This window comes from Sinohyriopsis cumingii, chromosome 14, assembly GCF_028554795.1.
Source record: "Sinohyriopsis cumingii isolate HCF-2022 chromosome 14, ASM2855479v2, whole genome shotgun sequence".
In the NCBI taxonomy this organism is placed as follows: domain Eukaryota; kingdom Metazoa; phylum Mollusca; class Bivalvia; order Unionida; family Unionidae; genus Sinohyriopsis; species Sinohyriopsis cumingii.
Window position 1 is genome coordinate 83,690,712 of NC_142974.1, and position 21,920 is coordinate 83,712,631.

At 37.1% G+C, this 21,920-nt stretch overlaps 1 protein-coding gene across 1 annotated transcript in view; it reads right to left on the bottom strand.

Annotated features, from left to right (window-relative positions):
* The window catches only part of LOC149784250 (death domain-containing protein 1-like), a 61,077-nt gene extending 40,515 nt beyond the window's left edge, over window positions 1–20,562 (bottom strand). Inside the window, exons 1-3 of the mRNA XM_089932285.1 lie at window positions 20,219–20,562; window positions 16,691–16,818; window positions 12,427–12,574 (exon numbers count right to left, since the gene is read on the bottom strand). Of these exons, the coding sequence (XP_089788411.1) occupies window positions 12,427–12,574; window positions 16,691–16,807 (265 nt within the window). The 5' untranslated portion in view covers window positions 16,808–16,818; window positions 20,219–20,562. The remainder of the gene's footprint in view (window positions 1–12,426; window positions 12,575–16,690; window positions 16,819–20,218) is intronic.
* Between the last annotated feature and the right edge of the window lie 1,358 nt (window positions 20,563–21,920).

Below are 21,920 nucleotides of genomic sequence, written 5' to 3' on the forward strand. Positions count from 1 at the left end.
TCAGAATATAAGTTTATAAAGAAAATCCAGATTGCCATGTACCAATCACTTGCGACTGTCAGCGATGATCAAATCGAGGATTTTGTTAAATTATCGACGCTGGTAGAAAAAGTTAAATCGAGATTATCCGACGAGTATGAGTCGAGAAAAATTACCAGCTCGCGTGTCAGGCAGCTAAAAAAGCTGGTCGATGAAAGTAGAGTCAAAGATTCTGAAGATTCTTAAGATTCTTGCCACAAAAAAAAACAAAATTTCCTGATTTTTATTATTTTTTTTTATTATTTTACTGAAATTATGCAATTTTCTTAATTTTGACGGCTATTTACCCCATCAAAAACATAAAATTATATAAATTGCACAATTTGACGGGTATTTACCCCAACGGATTTAAGAAATTATATAAATTGCACAATTTGACGGGTATTTACCCCATCAAAAACATAAAATTACACAAATTTCTTAATCTCTCTGATTTTTATTAATTTTTTTTATTATTTACCGAAATAATTTATTTTTTGAAATTGTGCAATTTTCTTAATTTTGACGGGTATTTACCCCATCAAAAACATAAAATTATATAAATTGCACAATTTGACGGGTATTTACCCCATCAAAAACATAAAAATACATAAATTGCTCAATTTGACGGGTATTTACCCCATCAAAATTAAAAATTTTTACTAATTTTGAAAAATCTGCTGGTTTTTATTTATTTTTTTGGCCCGTTTTTTTCCCGTGGAGAGATTTTAAAAATCTTTAAGAATCTTTAGAATCTTAGATTATTTCACGATCTCAACAAATTGATACTTAGTGTTTCTCCGCGTATATCAAGCAAATGTCCATTCTGATCCGTCAGTTTGAAATTTATCTTCGACAATAATCGATTGTGACATCGCAGATAAAACGGATTTACTGGCTCTTTTATTATCAAAAAACCCGGAGAGACGCTAGGCGAAAACGAATACAAGATAAACCCCTGCTGTGCCTGCCCTGACATAGACGAATCCACGTTGTAGCTGTTTTCAACAACATCCGCGTGAAGATAAATCGCGATAACCTCCGTTATGTTAACGATACCCGGCGAGATATGCCGCCCTTGCCCGGTTGGATCATTATTATGTTTGAGAATCGATTCTGATTGTATTTTTTTAGTCCACGCGGCATGTAATTTCGGAAATAAATCATCGATGGTATCAGTGACGGATTTTCTCATTTCATCAACATCATAATCGGGAAATTTGAAATTTGGTAGCGTTTCCTCGGTTAATCCAAATACTCTCATGAATTTTTGTTTTTCTCCTGAATTTCTGATCAACTCGAATTTGCTAATAGGAAGAACATAATCGGCAATTGATATATCGTCGATTATCGCCCGAATGAACATACCGTGATAATATTCAACATCATTCGCGAGTTGATTTAAAATCTTCACGCGTTCGATAATTTCGCTACATGAACCTGATTTATTTAAGATGCATTCATGAAAGGATTCTCGTAGTAAATTTAATTGTAATTTATGTTCTTGAATAAATTCGTCGAGGGTTCTTCTTACCAAGATACCGTCTATGGGGGCTATTATCCTGTTAATGTTGGTAGCGTCGAAGATTTTCACACCGGGGGGAATTTTAGGAAGAGGCAACCACGAGAGAATTCTTTCGTTAATAAAAGTAAAAGCGAACATTACCAAGTCAAATTTGTGGTTATTCATGAGATTGATGGCGCTGTGGATCAGAGGCTTGTGTTTGTTATCTTCCCTCCATACCTCATCAGTAGTAAAATCTGATTTTTTTGGCTCCGGTAGCTCTGGAGGAGCTTCTTCGTGCCAACCTGGAATAATAAAATCTGGTTTTTCTGGTTTTGCCAGAGGTGCGATTTCGGGCCAACCTAGAACTGTCCTAATCGATGACTGGTAAATATCGACGACATATGGCGATTTTACTTCGATTATCGACGACAACGTTGGATCGTGTGTTAAAATTTTTATTCCTGGAGTAGCATCGCCGGTTATATTTGATATTCTACTGGTAAATTCCTTATCTAGTTGCTCAATTTCGTAACTGCCTGTTGGTATGCCAACGACTATCCAATCGGGAGTTCCATCGGGGCGGTTTTTATTGGCAAAAACAAGCGAATTATTCGATGATAATCTACCAAATGATTTCGACCTAACATTGGGCCAGCTATTATAGACGCGTAACTGTGACAGCGCAATTTCCTTGACGCTAATTGGTATTGGAAAATCGATACTAAATTCTGGCCTGGTTGAGCTTGCCGATATCAGTGTCGTTATCGGCGGTGTCGTGTTTGTCACGATTTGAGTTAGTTCGGACATTATTGATATTCATTTGTTCAATCTCGGAGTAGATATTTATCATCGAGGAAAATTCTAGATCGGATATAACGCCATCGTTGAGACTCTCAGAAAGCAGCGATGATAATTTTGAATACGCATTGTTGACCTGGGATAGTTTACTCGTGTATAGAGACAATTTTTCATTCGTGCACGAGGATATTTTTTTCGCGATGATATTGAGAACACCGGCGATTGTCGTTGTCGACGAGATTATTATCGTTGCTACGATTGGCGCGATTGTTGTTACCGCGGATAAGATTATTCCCGCACCAGCGATAATTGCGCTTACCGCGTACACAGCAACATCGATGGCAATTAATCTACGCTGGTATTTTTTTATTTTTGTTTGATATTCGTCGAGAAGTTTTTTTAGCGAATCCTGCCATGAACGCGCCTGATTGTAACGGTAATCCGATGCGGTCATTTATTAGTATCTATGTTAACAATTACGGTTTACCAATTATGTTTATCCCGGAATACCAACTGTTTCCCATCCCGATAAATATTCGAAAATTACAAAATAGGGAATTGGTCCTGTGGTGGTTCTGTCTGGCGGTTCTAGATCGCATAATATATCGCTACCTTCACTTAGCGAAATAATAAAAAATCCAGGATAAAATTCATGGATTTTACTGCCACGTTCCGTTATTATATTGAATTTTATCTTGGAGATCACATATATTCGATATACGCCAGTAATTGGCGCGGTGAAAAGAAACCCGATACTGTCTCCAGGTTCCCAAGTATAATTGTATGTCCTAAACACAAATGGCACATGGCAGGGAAGATTTTTTGTTTCTACCTCCGCTGGTATCGAAATACGCGCTAATCTTCCAAGATTCATTGACGATATTTTTGTGTTAATATCGCTAATTTTTGTAGTTGCGTCGAGAAGTTTCGTGTTTAAATCTCGAATTTCTCCGCCGTACACTGATGTATCGAATTTTTGACGCGCTAATTCACGTACCACGTTAATATCAGCGAGAATTTTAGTAATTTCATCGTTGATTTTTTTTGTTTTCTCGCTGAGATCGTCGTGCGATGTTTTATCGCTTTTCTGACTCATTACGATATTTATTTCGGTAATATCGGCGAGAATATTAGTAATATCCTCGTTGATTTTTCTCACTTTATCGCTAAGACCGTCATGCGATGCTTGATCGGCTTTTTTCTTTGCTAGTTCGTTTGCGGCGGAGGAAGTATCGCTGGATGTTTTTATATCATCCTCAAATTTTTTGCTAAATTTAGCTAAGGCATCGTCGAGTTTTTTAAGGTCGTTATTTAGCCTGTTAAGTCTTTTTGTCATTCTGTCCTGAAGATCGTCGTGTAATGTTTTATCGGCCTTTAGAAGCAACGTTGCTGATAGCTCGTTGTCCTTTTTTTCCACATCCGCGATATTGGCCTTCAGGGGTAACTTCGCTATAATATCAGCGATGGATTTTGATACCGAATCTGACAGGCTAGTAAATTGATTAATGCGATCGTTATATTCGTCTCGCTTGATTATATCAGTTATTTTGACGTTGCTGGTTTGTAATCTTCCTTCGCGGCTCTGAAAAATAGCAACTTCGCCAGGATCCACTTCTGACAGCGATAGAAGATTGTTAATATCATCCCTGGTTGCGAATTTTGATAGATCGACGTCAGTCACTTCTGCTTCCTTCTTCCTGTAGATAAATCTACCGTAAATATCAACCATGATATTTATCTATGGCATATTCAAATACGATTTTATGATACGGACCGGATGATTTTGAAATTGCATCAAGGACATTAATTGATTCAGGACCGCATATCGGTGGATCCATTAACGTCTGCGTCGGAAGTGTCGAATACCAAATTGGAATATTTAACTTTGACACGTAATTGACGAATTCTTTTGGTGGAGCTAATCCGTACGAGTCAAAATAAACAACTTCGCGTGGATTAATCGCGTAGGCGACCCAGTGTGTGCCAGGGCCGGTATTTGAATCGAGATTTATTATTCCTGTCTCGGTAGGGTTCGGTTTTTCTGGTAGTTGATCCCGCATAAATACGCCTCTGAAAAATTTTATTTTTTTATTCTTTGCTTCGTTGAATAAATCTAAATTTGAGGCTGGTAGGCTAATTTCAGACCGGATCCGTACGGGGGTCGTCTTAGATAAAGGCCGGATCCGTACATGGGAGGTCGTCTTAGATAGAGGCCGCTTCCCTTTTTTTTACCGTATCGCCCTCCCATTGCTTTATGCGCTAATTTAGCACCTACGGCTCCAACCGCACCTAACCCTAACGCTTTTGCGCCTGCTATTAACGCGGGAATAGCGGCTAGCAGAGGGAAAATTCCGCCCGTTTTGACCATGTCTCTGATGGCACCTATACTAAGATTCACATGAACGCCGGAATTCACTGATTTTGCTTTGGTGAATCGTTCACGTTGATTTTTAGTTAGCGACAGTTTGTTAGGACCGCCCTGAATTTGATCATTTTTCAGGGTTAATTTCATACCGCATCGCTTTGATATCGCTGATTGGAGCTTTTTCATCTGACCCGGGGTCAGAGTTACACTGACGTGTTCGTATGGCATATTAATAATCGCTTAATCTAAATTTGGAAATATTTGATTTTGTCACATTTTCTCGACAGGAGCGTCGATGATTCTCATTCTACCGCTGATGCCTTCGAAGATCATTGTTCTATCGCTGAGAATCACCGCAACTGCTTTATATAAATTATTTCCCGTGCGAATTCTGGCTTTGAAATGGATATCAACGACGGATTGTTTTACCAGGTCGAGATGCTCCAGGGAAAAGTAATAGATAGGATAGCGAGTATTAAAATCTAGCTGCGATATTTGCAATCCGGTATCGATATTTTGATCGCGACCCATAAAACTTAGCAAGCGATGATACGCGCGAGCTGTCGAATAATTTTCAAAATTAATTGATATTTCCTCTGATGGTTCTTGTTGGCCATTTACTCTCAGTGACACGTTTGTTGCGTGGATACTATCGAATATCATATGGCTGTATAATTGATGATATCTTCGCGTGTGCAAAAAGGCGATAAAGATATGCCTAGGTGCAGAGGTACCTTGCTGCGATGCAATACGCCAGGTAAAATCACCATCAATATCGGTATTTGTGGAATCTGTTGTTGTTGTCAGCCATGACATGACAGATTTACCGCCTTGGTTCATGAACGATAATAATTTTTCTTCCTCGATTATTGATGGAGTTATCGCTGGCATCCACAAGGTAAATTTAAGTAATTTTACCTGGCCGGCATTTGCGGGATCGGCATTGGCATCTATCACGTTAGTATTGTAATTGATAGCACCTTCTCGCCAGATAGCATCATCGCTATTTCCTTTTCTGACAAATGTTACGGTATGTTTCGCTCCGTAGATAATTTTCCTGAAATGCCTGCAAAATCCGAATATATGGGATAACGGAATAGCACAAGAGAATCTTCTGCGATTTCCTTCTAGCATAAGTTTTCGCGTGGCAAATCCAATATTATGATCAGGATTAGTATTAATAATCATATCTTCGACATCTGGATTGTTAACAGCAGGATTGGCACGATTCTTAGGTTGTCTGATCTCGAATTGTCTGCTATCGGGGCGATCAGAATTATCTTTGGCAAACATCATATTAGGGCCAGCTGATCTAGTAAAATCATCCGAGTATCTAGCTAGGCCTATTATCGTTGTTGCTAAGTCAACATCATTAGTAATTGACTCAATCTCTCTTCCGTCGATCATGTAAGTGGCACTCTTGAATAATGCCATAACGCCGTTGTTAACAAATCCGACTCTAAAATTTGCTCCATAGACTGTATTATCTGCTTTAATAACTTCCCCAACAACTTCGATATATGCCTCAGATGGAAGAAAATATCTTGTTGTGTCGTGGACTTGAATTTCCAAGCGATTTTCAGTATTTGGCGTCACTGCGTCGTATGAAAAATACTGGAAATCTCGCACGGATGTGTCTCTACCTACAGGCTCGTCCATGTCGAACACTTCGTTTGACACTTGTGCGAACATTTATTAATAAGAATTTCATCTAAAACGAAGACCACTGCCTGAAATGAAGCTTGTATTTGCAACTTCCTGTGCTAGGTCATTTATTTTTTTATTTGCTGCGTCGTTTATAGCTTTACTGACTTCGGGGGGCATTTCGCTGGTACTAGGTAATTTGACGGGTTGTTTTTTACGCATTAAATTTGATATTCTGCTTTTGACAGCATCGTAGCCCTTAGTGGCCAAATTGCCGATACCATAGATGACAGTCTCGCCGATCTTTCCTATTGCTTTTGACGCAAATTGCTTGACTGTGGGTCCGATTTTAGGTATTACTCGCGTGACGAAACTTTTAACGATATCTCCGAGTCCATTGCCGTGAATATATTTGTATACAGGCAATCGAGAGTTAACTATGCGGACCTGTCTAGGTCTGCGCTGATGTTTGTGAACAATCATGTTATTTCAATTATGTTGTTTTAATCGATGAGTTCATCGACGAGTTCCTTGTAAATGTAAGAGTCGATGACGCCACCGCGGAATAATCGCTGACAAATATCTGAGGCCTCGTTGATTATTTCATGAGAGTTATTTCCGGCTCGTTTTCCTCCGATTAATACTTCAAGGCGAGACACATCGTTGACAACGCTGTCAGGGCAAATGGTATATCCGCTTCCTGTTTTTGGTTCTGGAGATGGCGATGATGATGGCGGTGTCGATGACGATGTCAATGGTGAATACATTTGTGGAGGTGAGGGGGTAGACCTAAGTGCCCTACCCTCATAGTTCGAGATACCCCATCTTGGCTCAGGTGAAAGTACGGGACCTTTCCAGTTCGTCGAGGTTCCCGGTGGTAGTGTTTTTCTATGTTCATCAATCTCCTTTAAAAATTTTAAAAATTTATGATCGTAATAATCTATCGGTTCTCCTAAACTACCAAAATAAATTAATGCCGGCCAATCAACCCCTCTGACTGTATCAACAAATTGTTTTTTTCAAAAATAAACTTCTATTTTCCGGAGAATCATACGCAGCGGCTGTTAATCTTAAATAATCATCTTTGAGTAAATTTATACTGTCTTCTTTCAAATAAGTATCAGCGGGTAAATTAGGATCAATTGGTATTGAACGAAGTGTAAATTTTTCCGCCACCCCCCTCGCAAGTGGCTCATAATAGCTTGGTTGAATTACTGGTTCCTGGTCGCTCTTATCCTTTTTCTTTTTTTTCTGAGGTGGAATTCCTTCCTTTGGTCTGGCTCCTAATTCCTGTGGTTGAAATTCTTCTTCCTGTGGTTGAATATCTTCCTCATGTGGTTGAATATCTTCCCTTGGTATTGTTTTTCCCTTCCGTGTTTTAGCTTTTTCTTCCTTCTCCTGTTGTCTTCTTTCTTTCGCTTGTTGTTTTTCTTCCTTTACTCGTTGCTTTTCTTCTTCCGCTTGTTCCGCATTATATTTTTGTGTATCTCTTGCTGCTGCTAAAAATCTTCTGTAATATGGGTCCCTTTCGCTCGCCTGTGTTTTTTCCGCATAAACTTTATATAACATAATATACCAATCTTTACGGCTTTTGTATTTTCCCCTTCCTTTATCAGTCAAATATTCTCCTCGACCATCAAAATAATTTTCCGCAAATTGACCAAATTGATCTATACTATACAGCGTAGATAGCGGTCGTGATATCATTTCCCATCCCTCATCGGTGAAATTTTCTCTTAAATCCTCGATATTAAGCTTCCTTTTTCCTGCTTCGGGTTTTCCTACTCCGGGCTTTCCTACTCCAGGTTTTCCTTTACTTATTTTATAAGCAATTGCAGGTTGTTGCTTGCGTTGTTGTGCTAGTATTGCTAATCGCTCGGGTAATATTCGTGATTGTTCCTCGATACCTTTCAACATGGGAAAAATTCCCTTTTTCCTGATCTCCTGGTCTTTCATATCACCAAATACAACTCTCTCGGTTGTTTCGGTAACTGGTTTTAACCATTTTGACGATACCTCAGCAATTCCAAATTCTGTGTCTTCATGTGCTCGGACATTTCTCTTATGTAATTGTTTTGCCGGGATAAGTTTCTTTACTGCAGCTAATTGCTCTCGCGCTAATCTAGCAGAATGAGGCTCTCCAACTGTGCTAGTTTTCTGACTCATATTATTTTCAAGTATATTATTTTAATGTGACGTAAAATTGGCCAAAGCAGCCCAAAGATGCAAAATCAAATTAACACAAAAAAAATATCCCAGACCCCCCCCCCCCAGAAAATCTTCCTTTTTTACTTGCCCGAATGCACACAAAAATTGCACTCGGTGGGGATTTTACGCAAATTATTTTTCGTAGGAAGGTTTATTTCGGCTTTCTGAGGCTTCTACGGAGAAAGTTCTCGTAGGAAGGTTTATTTTGGTTGGAACGGCTGGTCTGTACAACTTCCCTGCTGCTTAGTGTAACTCAATTCTGTCTGGTTCATCTCAATATCTGCTATAGAAACTTCAAAAAGTTCAAAACACTGCTGCGCGGATCATGCTTAGAGTACCACAATCAGAGCAAAACCTCCCCGCTGCTCTGTACCCCATTCGATCCAGAGTCAAACACAAAATGTGTTCTCTGTGCTACGTTTCACTGTCGGACTGTAGTCCAACATCCCTATCCGACCTCACCCAAATGTACACACCAGCAAGATACTTACGCTCCTCTTCTGACAATCGTATACTCATTATTCCCACTATGAAAACAAAGTCATATGGACAGCGTCCGTTTGCATACCAGGGCCCAGCAACGTGGAATGAATTGCCCACTGAACCTAGACACAAAGACACAGTGATCACATGCAAGAGTGATCTCAAAACTCACTTATTTCGGCTGCAAGAACAAACTTAAAGACCTAATAATGTTTCCTACCTTAAATATTCTCAGCATGTTTTTTAATGTTTTCTAATTTCATGGTGTTTGTTTTTTTAATCATATCATTATATGTTTTGTATCTTATAGGTGGTGTCTAATGTTGTAAAGCGCTTAGAGCTTCTAAAGATTAGGCGCTATACAAATTCCTCATTATTATTAAAGTTTGGTCATGTCGCTACGATGTCTTCAGTGTGGCAGCTTACAATGATCTCTTGCATTGGGACATCGTGCCACAGACATATAACATGATGTCCCACTCATTCACATTATCCTGGCACCAGGCCGACAAGTCCTAACACTAACCTCTTAATGCTGACAGCTTTGCTAAGACTCGGCCGGAGTTCGAACCCACGACGGACGCTCTAACCACTTAGGCGACCCGAGCGGTGTAAACAAATTCTACATCAAGAAATATATTAAAAATAATTATCAAGGCATTATAGTTGTATGATTAATGTTAAAGCTTAGTAATAAGCTAAGAAATAACGCTCGTTATGTACGAGTCGTTATGTACGAGTCATATATATATATTACAAATAAGGGGCCCTGAATGGCCGAGCGGTCTAAAGCGCTCACCGTTCCGGATCACTGCCATCTCACATCTGTCTGCGTGGACTCCAAGGATCGGCTAGCATGGGTACGTGGGAAAGCCTGTCAGTAGCTTTTCGTGGGTCGGTGGTTCTTCCCTGGGTTTCCCAGGGTTCTTCCTCCACCAGTTATACTGGCCGCCATGTATAGCCTATCTTGTGCTGAAAATGGCGTTAAACACTAGAACAACAACAACAACAACAACAACAACATTAAAAATATAAAAATTACTTGGCATTTAAAGTCTTGGTATAAGCAAATCGATATATCAGTACTATTGGTATATCAAATTGTGATCCGCCCATGGAACAATAATACGAATATATAAACATTCTTTCTGCTCATTGATTAATCGTAAATGACATATGAAAATAACGATTAAAATTATTAAGCGCCCCTGTCTTCTAAATGAAATTAAAATGGTACGCAATTTCATCAGAATATTTTCTTTATTTCTCGCCTCTCGTGCCTAAGGGACAAAATAAGCAAAAATCAAATAAACCACAGTAATCTGGTTTGTTGTAACGGTATGTTTACGCTTTCCTTGGGATCTATATACAGTGCCCATAATATCAATTATAAATAGTTGCAATAGCCAGTTGACACTCGGTCTATATGTTAAATGTGTCGGTTACTAAACACACATATAATAGCGTATATATTACTTTGATATTGTTTCCTACACTTATCATCATGTTCTAAAAGTCAATTATTAATTATTAAATATAAAAATGTCCAAATGGTCGCACTATCTCTCTCTCTCACACACACACACAAACACAAACTTACACACATACAAACAAACACACACACACACAAGACTTGGCATTGTACAAGTATATCGAATCTAATTTGGACATAAATATTATCATAAATATTATAAATTAGTAATTTTTTTTAAATGAAAGAAGATATTATTTCTTTTAAATTGACTTCCAAACGTATTGGAAGTGAACGTAGTAATTTTCAAATACTGAGTGCAGAAAAACACAACATAGAATAGATAAAGTCACATAATTGATTGTCATTTCATATCAAGAGAAAAACGCTTCTGATGGCATGTCTTTTTCGGCTGGAGTGGACAAAATGCCAGGTGAGTCTTTATATGCAATACTTACCTTCTCAACCAATAATTTTGCGTCACACAATTGATTTATTGAAATAAAGATATACTCTCTTTCTCTCTCTCTTTCTCTCTCTCTCTCTCACACACACACACACACACACACACACACACTCACTCTCGCTCGCTCGCTTTCTCTCTCTCTCTCTCTCTCTCTCTGAATGATTGTCTAACTTTCCTTATACTAGTAATTTGAGATTGTACATAAATGGCAGCACCATTGCAGTATAGATAACGATGCAAATATTGTGGCCTCATGAATATAACATATTTCATGGTTGCTTATTTCAAATGACAATAATGAATGGGGAATAAGAGTCGGGGGGGGGGCCTTGATGACCGGAAAGTATTTATATTATTCGATACGTTACATAAAATTTAGTGTTCATGAAATCAATTGATTATATTTATCAAACGAAGACAAATATTGATTTGATGTAACGAAACGCACAGTGAAAGACAAATAAGTTTGACAACTATTCGGATGCCTCGATCGTTAGGGCTTTGCCTTCCCAGACGTCACGGACGTATTTCATATAGAAGGAGTAGGATATTGAAAAATTAACCTCAATGACGCGGTATCCATGAGATAACTTAGTTTATGATACCGATTCGTATGCAAGTTTATTTTACCTCAATTAAACTTTTCAGGATTATACCTTCTCAGTCTCATATCAAGGAGTTGGAAACTTCAAAATGAATGAGAAGGCAACAATTATGGAGAAACAGTTAATACAGGTACGGGGGGGGGGGGGCTTTTGGATATATACAAAAAATAGATGAAAAGTAAAAGTATATCAACCCCTCTACCGGCGTCAAATCAACAACATTAAACCTTACTTCAAAATGTCATCACTACTTTCACCCCACCCCACCTCCAAATACATCCTCTTAAAAGTATTGACTATCCCTCCACTTTATGATTGACTACAAGTGTTATCAAATCTAATAAGAAAAATAATTATTTGCACTCGATGCGCTCTTGATCTTAAACGTTTCGGGGGGGGGGGGGTGTGGGATAGGGGGTATTATGATTGGACAGAACTATAAGACTAACGGATGTATTCAAATGAAATATAAATCTGATATGTGTCGCTTGATTAAAACATTTCCATTTCTAGGCGTGTAAATTAATTCCGAATCTGATAAGCGATGTAAAAATTCGGAAGATGAAAATATGAAATCAAATTAAAATTTTCAAATAAATTCTGTATGGTGTAAGTGCATCACGCTCATGCAGTTTTTAATACCGTGGATTCTTCTTTATTTAGTCGAATAATGCGCTGGTAATCTGTATTATAAATATTTCATGAAACAGCCAGAAACAGGATATATCAGCGCTTTATATGATATCAGATCTGAGTCTGTACCGTTTGAAGTTGAAATTGTGATGTACACCTGGAACAAAAAGGGCAATGAAACTATATCACTATCGTTTTATGGTCAGATAGTATAAGATAATTGCTTGCCTTTGATAGAATCAAGTGTTTTCTTGATTTGCTCTTGTATTTTCATCGTTGATTGCTCCAGTGCGGAACGCATCTCTTCCATCTTCGCATTGATTGCCTCCCCATATCTAGCTACTTCTTGCATCGTGTCGAGCACATGATCGATCACCTAGGAAACAAGAGCAGCATAAAGACACATCGTAATCCTGTCAATGTTTGCATGTCATAAGGATTGTATACTGCCTGTCCAAAAAGTGGAAGAACTTAAACTACCGCAGCACCTATGTAAATCTATTGTTTGTTTTACTTGTGTTTTGGGAAACTGTTTTTGTTTTGGTCTTTGTTGTTTCTGTTGCTGGTGGCGTTGATGTTGCTTCCATAATCATAGGCTATATGCACCACGTATTCATGGAAATATACAAATATATTCCTTGCGTTCTTTCTAAGCAACCCCAAGGAAAGATCTGTGTGAGTGACATTTTCTCTCACTTATGACTTTAATTTGCAAAGGTCAGCACGATGTTGCGGGAGAAACGAACTGTCTGAGACAAATTAGTAGTATTAAATTTAATTCGATAATTACCACCGTTCTGCTTTTCACACACTTTGAAAAATCTTCTCTCGCTTATATTTCTCTAACTGGCGATCTTCCAGATGCAAATGAAAACAGTGACGTTGGTTTTGTCTATAGCAAACTTTGTAGTAATTTCGTTGCCACCTAGCGCCTATACTATCTGTCGAATGACTGTACAAATATGTGTATTATTCGATAGACACATGTATAGTTAGAGTCCAACAAATATTTCCACACAATTATCCCCATTCTTATATTTGTTCAGATGACTTTTTAAAGCCTTTTTGATATATCTTTTGATTGTAATTTAGTTTTTAAAAAAAGTAACATCATTCTTCGTTAAAATATGTGACTATTTGTTTTTGTGCAACGTAAAATTGATTGCCCATGTGCAATGGACCACGTCCCTTACACGCATTCCTCAGGTTCAGAAATAGTGCCAAGATCTTCAATTTCTGCAATAAACTGTTCTTGCATGAAGTCTGCAATTTCATAACACTTAAACTAAAGAGATAGGTATTGTGATTATTTAATATAATTCTTTCTTAGTGTTTTTATTTCATTACATGCCATTGCATTGTAACATTGTATGTTGGACTTGATCTTGTCCAAAATGGAGTTCATTTCTTGACCCAAATTGACTTTTGTGTTTATTCTGTGTAAACAACTAATATATAGCTAACATAAGCAAACATGTTTGTTTTTATATCCGTTTTGGAATTTCCTGAGTGTAATCCAGGTTATTGATTTATTTTGCAAACATTAGGATCATTCTAGAAGGTTATTTTCCGTTAGGTGATTTTTTTATATACCGAAAATGCTAATTGTGACACGAGGTCAAGTAGAGAATTATATAATCTTGAAACAGAAAATTGTTTCCTTTGTACTTTAAGTATTAGCACAATCAAGTTGTGACCAGTAATTTTTGGGCTGGAATCTACTTTCTTCAAATTATTGAATTCAAATAATTATTTTCTTTGGAATTACATAAGTGATCTGATAAAATACATGGATATATACATTCCATGGAATTTATAGTGAATTCAAACCTGGAATTGTATTAGCGTGATTCAACAAAAGACTATTGACACATCAACACTTTATAAGCTACCTCATACATATCATCGCCGTCAGTTTTTGGACGTATTCCGGGCTTGTACTGAGTTTTTATTCTGGACTTTAAATTACTAGGACTAGTGTCTGTAATTATTGGATTATTTTGGGATTTAATTCGTAATACCGTAAGTTATTTTCCGCATTTTCACCAATATTCATGAGGTAGATTCAGACGAGGGATTGGTGAACGCCAAATGTAAAAGGTAAAAATATGCACAGCCTGACCGGAACTCAAACTCTTGACCTCCCTAACTCTAGGCGGTCTCTATATCATTTGAGTTATCAGAGCCGACACGCCCAGTTCTACCTACTACAGTCGTGACATTTAGATCTGTCCTTCGGTCAGTCAAATCATATAAATATCCGAAGGTATTCGAATAAATTGTTGCTCCGGTTTGTTTTGTTTTATTGGGGGTAGGGGGGTGTTTTGGGGGTGGTAGAGGGAGATGTCTCAGAAATATTAGGCAAACAATACTGTGTGATTTCGTTCTATAAATTGCAGACATAATTCTGAGGCATGTTCTCATCTCACAAGATATCCGTCATTAATAGATGATGCATCCATCTGAACGTTAATTGTTTTTGTCTACCTCGCGTGGCACTTCAGATCTCATCCATATACTTAAGAGACATAACCTCCCACTCCTTAATAGCCACTTTTGATATATATTATCCACTTATTTTAAATTAGTCTATGTCAGTTGGGAGGGGTAGATGTTAATATGTTATCATTATCTTAGTATATCGTCATTACCAAACATGTCTGTTTTATAATAACCGTCTGTTTTATATGGACTACTTTATTTTCCCACTTGCATTTATTGCAATGTCCATTATTAACTGTAATATGGTATATTGATGTTAATCACTTTTGCCTACAAATAACGTTAGACGTTTTGTCCCGTTGTAGTAGCTGAGAGCCACTACCTTTTCATTAACATACGATATAGTATGTATTGCATTGAACTGCCAATGAAAATACTTAAAAACACTCCACTTATTTTCGAACCGCTCTTCAGCACTTTTATAATGAAATATGTGATGGACATAGGTATAAAGTCCGTGCAGTGAGTATCGATGTTAAAATGGGTATTGATATTTAAGTGAGTATTTATATTAAAGTGGGTATTGATATTTAAGTGTGTATTAATAATTAAGCTAGTATTGACATTATCGTGGGTATTGATATTAAAGTGAGTATTGATATTTAAATGAGTGTTGATATTTAAGTGAGTATTAACAATTGAGTATTGATATTAAAGTGGGTATTGATATTGAAATGAATATTTATATTAAAGTGAGTATTGACAATTAAGAGAGTATTGATATTAAGGTGGGTATTGATATTTAAGTGAGTATGAACAATTAAGCGAGTATTAATATGAAAATGGGCATTGATATTAAAGCGAGTGTTGATATTTAAGTGAGTGTTGATATTTAAGTGGGTGTTGATATTTTAGTGAGTTTTGGTATTAAAGTGAGTATTTATATTTAAGTGATTTTAAATATTTAGTGTATTAGTGTATGCATGAATCGTTTGATGATCTTTATTTTATGCACACTGTTGAATAACGAGTGAATATCCGTGTAATAAATATACTTGTATTTAGGCAAAGCAAATATGTTCTCTCTAAAGTTATAAAGGTCTGCAATTAATACGTTTAAGCCGTTTCATGAAGTTCACATTTGTTAAATAAAAACGTGTATTTTATAATATGATGCAATTTTAAGGTTAACATTATTCAACAATTTTGAAAGACTACCTCAAAAAGGTTGTACCCACGACACATGGCCACAAAAAAGAAATTGTGCGACAGTCATGTTAGTCCGAAATATACGCTTGCAAATGAGTTTATAATAAGAAGGACCTCATCTTTGCTTCGAAACTACAACTACTAAAATTTCAGACAGACGCTATCGTGTGTACATCAGGCTTGATTGACAGTCTGTTCTGGCAACTTTTGTCTCTCTGTGGGGAGGGTGGTGGTTTTGATTTATTTTGCTGTGATGTTTTATATATTTTACAAACTAAATTACTACGTACAACTGATATACTTTAGTCATTGGGAATGGCAGGGGATAAAATGTAATCTTTAAATTGAAGAATTACTCCAAAAGGACTCATTATTTTCCAAAATTACTGTGAAGAATGTATCCAACTTATAAAATATAATTTTTGTATAACAGACATACAGACAACAGCATATTCTGATCTACATAGCGTGTTTGCAATTTGTAAAAAAACTCATTAATTATCCATGACGAAGGTGGAAAAAAAGACTTGAAAGCGAAGAGAGATGGAGAACGCGTATTGAAATAGGAGCCAAAACATTATAACGATAAAATCTCCTCTAAATCACGATGTCGAGAAACTGAGTGACATTCAATAAATTGTAACAACCCTGTGAATAGCCTGACGATCAGGCAGCTCGGCAACACGTACGAATATACAAGCGAAAATGTTTGGTAAGCATTGGTTCCGACGTAATCCCAGGTCGAATGAGAAATTTCGATCGATCGATTGATCGAGATCGAGAGAGAGAGAGAGAGAGCTACAACTGTTTCCACAATATATAACAAATTTCTTACAAATACCTTTGAGGTTGCCTTTTCAAACTTTTCTATCCCATCATGGTTTGGCGGAGGATTGGGCAAGTTTTGAATACTTTGAATTTCTTTGGTAAGAAGTCGTAACGCCTCTATGTCCTCCATCTCCTGATTATCTGTGTGTTAAAAGTGAATAATTTGTCTATATTATACATCTGCGTGCCCTTAATTTATTATGTATATAAAGCAATGACGGTCAGTTACTAAAAATCAATTATTATCTTTACAAGGAAATAAGACTTCTCAAAAGCAGTTTACATAATAGAAAAAAATAATATCTGTTTCCATTGTTTCCATTTTATGCACTCCTTTCAAACGCCTTATTTGATGTTCGATACAGAGAGCGGTGAATCTTTTCTCCGATTAGTTTTATGTCAATGCTCGAATAACGAAACTCCCTGTTAAAATATTCTCACCTGGGTGAAATTTAAATGAATGATGATTGATTTATTTGAAACGAAAAATACTTTGCTATGTGTTTCATGCTTGCTATTCAGTCGAAAGTTGATGATCGATCGATGAATAAACCATGGCAGGAACGGCAATTTAACAATTGAAGTGGTATTGTCCGTAATATTATAGCAGAGTGCCTTACCGAGGTACACTCCCCGCCAACAGTGGTTGATACGCTAATAGGATTCGAAGACAAGACGATCTAGTCGCGAGGCTAGCAATGTTATCGCTGACCCACGATGGAACTATCTGCGATACTATCTAACCCGATCTCATTTAAACAAATATTGGAAATGATTATGTATTTTAAAAGAATATTGACATAGAGAAATCGATAAAAGAAGACAACCTTTCAAGTCATCGAACAAAGCTATTAGCTTGGTGTTAATTATACATTTAAACAGTGAATTATATTGAGGCTCCGATATTCTAATGTTGTCCCCAAAGCAGATCGAATGTAAATGTTAGTGCGTGCTTTGTTGCTCCGGGTGCACTCGGAACGAAATAAACAAAACAGACACGGGTATCCTTATACATAATAAAATGTTTTACGTGTATTCAGAAGCATATGGACTGATTTACCTGTTAGCGACTTAATTTGAATGGATATTGAACCATGTGTTTACAAAACGTAATCCCCTTACCTGGCAGCGAAGATAATACAAACATCATGTGAAGTATTATGGGGAAATAAGAAAAGTCGCGTGTTATTGTTGCTGCAGAGATTAACGCCAGTTTCAGCACAAGTAAGGCTATACATGGCGGTCAGAATAAATGGTGGAGAAAGAACCCTGGAAAACCCCGGAAAGAACCACCGACCCATGAGAAGCTACTGGCAGGATTTATCAAGTGCCCACGTTATCCGAACATGGGACTCGAACCCACGCAGACAGAGGTGCGATGTCAGTAATCCGGAACGATGAGCGCTTTATACCACTAGGTAACTCGGGGCCCCTAAAATCGTGTGTAATATACACAGGTAAATAATGAATACATCAAGTGTAATATACGGCAAATAGAAAACATGTTGTGTGCAATACACAGGTAAACTTTGGTCATCACAGGATTGCGAGACACAACTAGTTCAGGGGTCTCAAACTTAAACCACCTTGAGGGCCGCTTGAGTGCATTTCGATGGCCCAAGGGCCGCACCACCTTTGTTATTACTGATGACACTTTGTGACGTCAATTATTTTGCGGACTATAGGATACGGCTTGGCGGATCGCGTGTTTGAGACCCCTGGTCTAGTTCATTTCATTCCCCCAACACCACCACACACATAAAGATTAATATACGCGCATCTAAATGTACATTATTCTGATGCCGAAATAAAGTTAAGTTACTCCTATGCCTTCTCAACACCGGACTCTGTGTTATGTTACAATTTTATGTTGAACAGACATTCATGACGTCTGTTTTGAACTCTGGTCCCATGCTAAATTTCTCTCCATATTAACAACCAACTTTATTTGTAATAAAGGTTATAAAAATCGCATAAAAATTGAATCTTTTTTAAGAAGTTGTACCATATTAAAATAGACATCGCTGTTTTAGGTTTTATTTTGGTAGGATTGACAAGAATAAATTCAAGCAAATAAAAACTTCTGGTTGGTTCATATCTGGGATGATACAAGTCTGCGTATGGAGCAAACGTGAGAACTCTAATCCAGCGGTTGCAACCATCTTTACCGGAAAATGCAGATATAAACAAAAACAAGATGTTTTGAAATTTAACCTCGGTTGTTTACATTAGTTTTCATTAGGAACGGTTCCAGTTTAAGTCTATACTTAAATACTCTGTCTCAACTTCATTTACTTAAGTCATAACGTTAAGTTCAAGCTTATGAGACGCTATTGGTTAATTTTAAATTAAATTTTAACCAACCAGGTTAATGGATTACGACGTTTAACAGGTTAGATATGATTAATATTTTGATAGTCTCACGACATGAATTAGGAACTGATTACTAGATGGCACCGAAAGGCAAAGCAAGTGCAAAATGATTCCTTTGTCTGCATGTAATATGAGCATAATCTATTAACGTATCTTGCAAAAGCATGCTATTGGCATCTAGAGCATATGTCAACGAATATTAAACTCATATAGTGTTGAACTTGAGCCAAGCCAGAGTGAAAATTCTTCAAATCAATTATTATAGACCATAGTGTGTATGTATGTATGTATCCATGCATGCATGCATGTATGTATGTATGTTGTTATAGGGTTTAACGTCATTTTTCAGCACAAGGCATGCTAATAAATGGTGGCGGAAGAACCCGGTAAAACCCCATAAAGAACCGCCGACCCACATGAAGCTACTCGCACGATTTCTCGCACTGGCCGAGCCGAGACTCAACGCACGCCGACATTAGGTAAGATGGTAGTGATCCAAAACGGTGAGCGCTTTAGACTAATCGGAGTCCCAATGTATGTATGTATGTATGGATGGATGGATGTATGCATGCATGCATGTATGTTTGTGTGTGGGTGTATGTATGTATGTATGTTTGTATGCATGTATGGGTGTGCGTTCGTGCGTGCGGGTATTTAGGTAGGTATGGATTTAATAACACGCTATCACAAAACTGTCTGCATGGCACAGACTAAAAGTAAAGTTTTAAACATTTGAAAAAGAAAGAATTACAAAACAGCCTTTAGAACATAGACCTTCCAAACAAAACGCTGGTATATAGTGGTGCAAGATTAAACAAAAATAGTCATGTTAAAATTCTGTAAAGGGTGTATAATATAAAACAGCACCGGTACAAAAATACAAAATGTATGCAACATACGATAATTAAAAAAAAGACTTCCAATATTGACTTCATCCAGAACGATAAGAACATAAACAATTACAAGAACAAAAGCAAAAAGAAGTAAACAGAAGTCTTTGCTTGGCGACAGGTAAGACACTACTAATTCAATAGTCACAGATCTTGACGATTGGAAAAATAGAACTCTTTGAAACTGAAGTACAGTTTATAATGTCATTCAAGCTTTCTATATCGGGTACCCGTCTTTATGAGCTTTCTCGATGATCCAATCAATATTTGTCACTTACCTCAAGTTAATTTCGATGGAGATTATACTTCCCATTAACAACAAGCTCTCTGAACAGACTACTTTTATATGTCGCTCAGATGCCTACAGTACAACTGCATTTGTAATGTACGGCCTTGTAACTTCTCTGTTCTACTCTTCGAACATAAGTACACACTGTGCTTAAATGTCTCTTGGGTGAAAATTAACAGGTAAACCCACCGCAGATGATAATGTAGTTATTATGGCAGGTAAAACTGCTTACCTGTCCTGGCCACGGAGGAATAACAATATCTCGATGAGAAGAAACAAGAAGGATCGTTGACGTGTTTTATCGAGCTTATTGGAGTGCATTTGATAATGACAATGATCTGGCACATATAAAGTACGCAAGTTTGTGAATGTGCATATTTATTATTTGGGACAAAAACATGAATAGACGTGGAGTCCTGTTGGATGGGCGTTTGTGTCATATATACTACTTGAGCTACTACTACTGATAATAATAATAATAATAATAATAATAATAATAATAATATTATTATTATTATTATTATTATTATTATTATTATTATTATCAATGTTTAATTTGCATTACAAAACCTAAGTTGCATATATTATTGTCTTTTGTCACAATTTGTTGTGTTTCTTGCTTGCAATACAGTGATCGATTACCAGCGAGATTATGATTGCTTGCGATATGACCGATTACCAGCGAAATTATGAAGTTTTTGATACAGTGATTCGTTGCCTATAATATAAGTTGTTGATGTCTTATTTATATTTTACATGTATTTATTGATACGATGGTTATTTCCCTTGAAAAAAGCGGCCTTAAAAATTTCGGAATAATCATATATTGTTTAACAAGAAGAAGAGGAGGAGGATAGAATAGTGTATGTGTATAATAATAATAATAATAATAATAATAATTAATAATGAGCTATCGTCGCACTATCAAACATCAACTTCTAACGAACATCGCGTCACGGCAATTAAATGTAGTCCACTCTTCAAATTACGATCAATACCCGGATATTAGTCAGACCCAAATGCTAATTGCATATACTATGTTAAATCAGGTGAAGGTGAAATACTATTAAAAAAAATTCCCGATTGTTCTCACTCTGCCTGGTGTTCGGAGACAATTGCCCCCTCTCTCAAGGCCGTATAGAACGAGCACTGGTCCTGCAGTAAGAAACACCCAGAACTCCAGTAGTTCTTGTTCAAACTAATTTTTTCTTTTATAAAATTAAAAATTGTAGCTCGGCCAGTGCCCCCTTACGGGTTCAGGCACGGGCCAGGGAAATATATCCCCGGTTGCCACCCACCCCCTTCAGCCCTGCCCTCTCTCAATGCAATAAATCACTCCCCTCTCGCCGCTACTAAATAGAAAGGAAACGCGTTCCTTTGAATGTTAACAGTGCTTGCCTTGTCTGCACCAGGCCAATATGATGCTATCCTCCGAATTCCATCCCGGCAAGGATTTTAGCTTGCTTTGTTGTTGTTGATGTAAATGTTTGTGTTTCACAATTTGATAGATAAGCGATCCAAAGAATATTCTAATACAAAAATAATCTATGAAGAAAATTTAACTTGGGCAATTGAACACTGACAGCTTGAAATTTGTTGGTTTAAAAAAAAATGATGAGATAATTGTATCACTAAGAAGCAATTTAGAAAGGAGGGTAGTAAACAATAACACCCAAAGTACATTGGTGTCT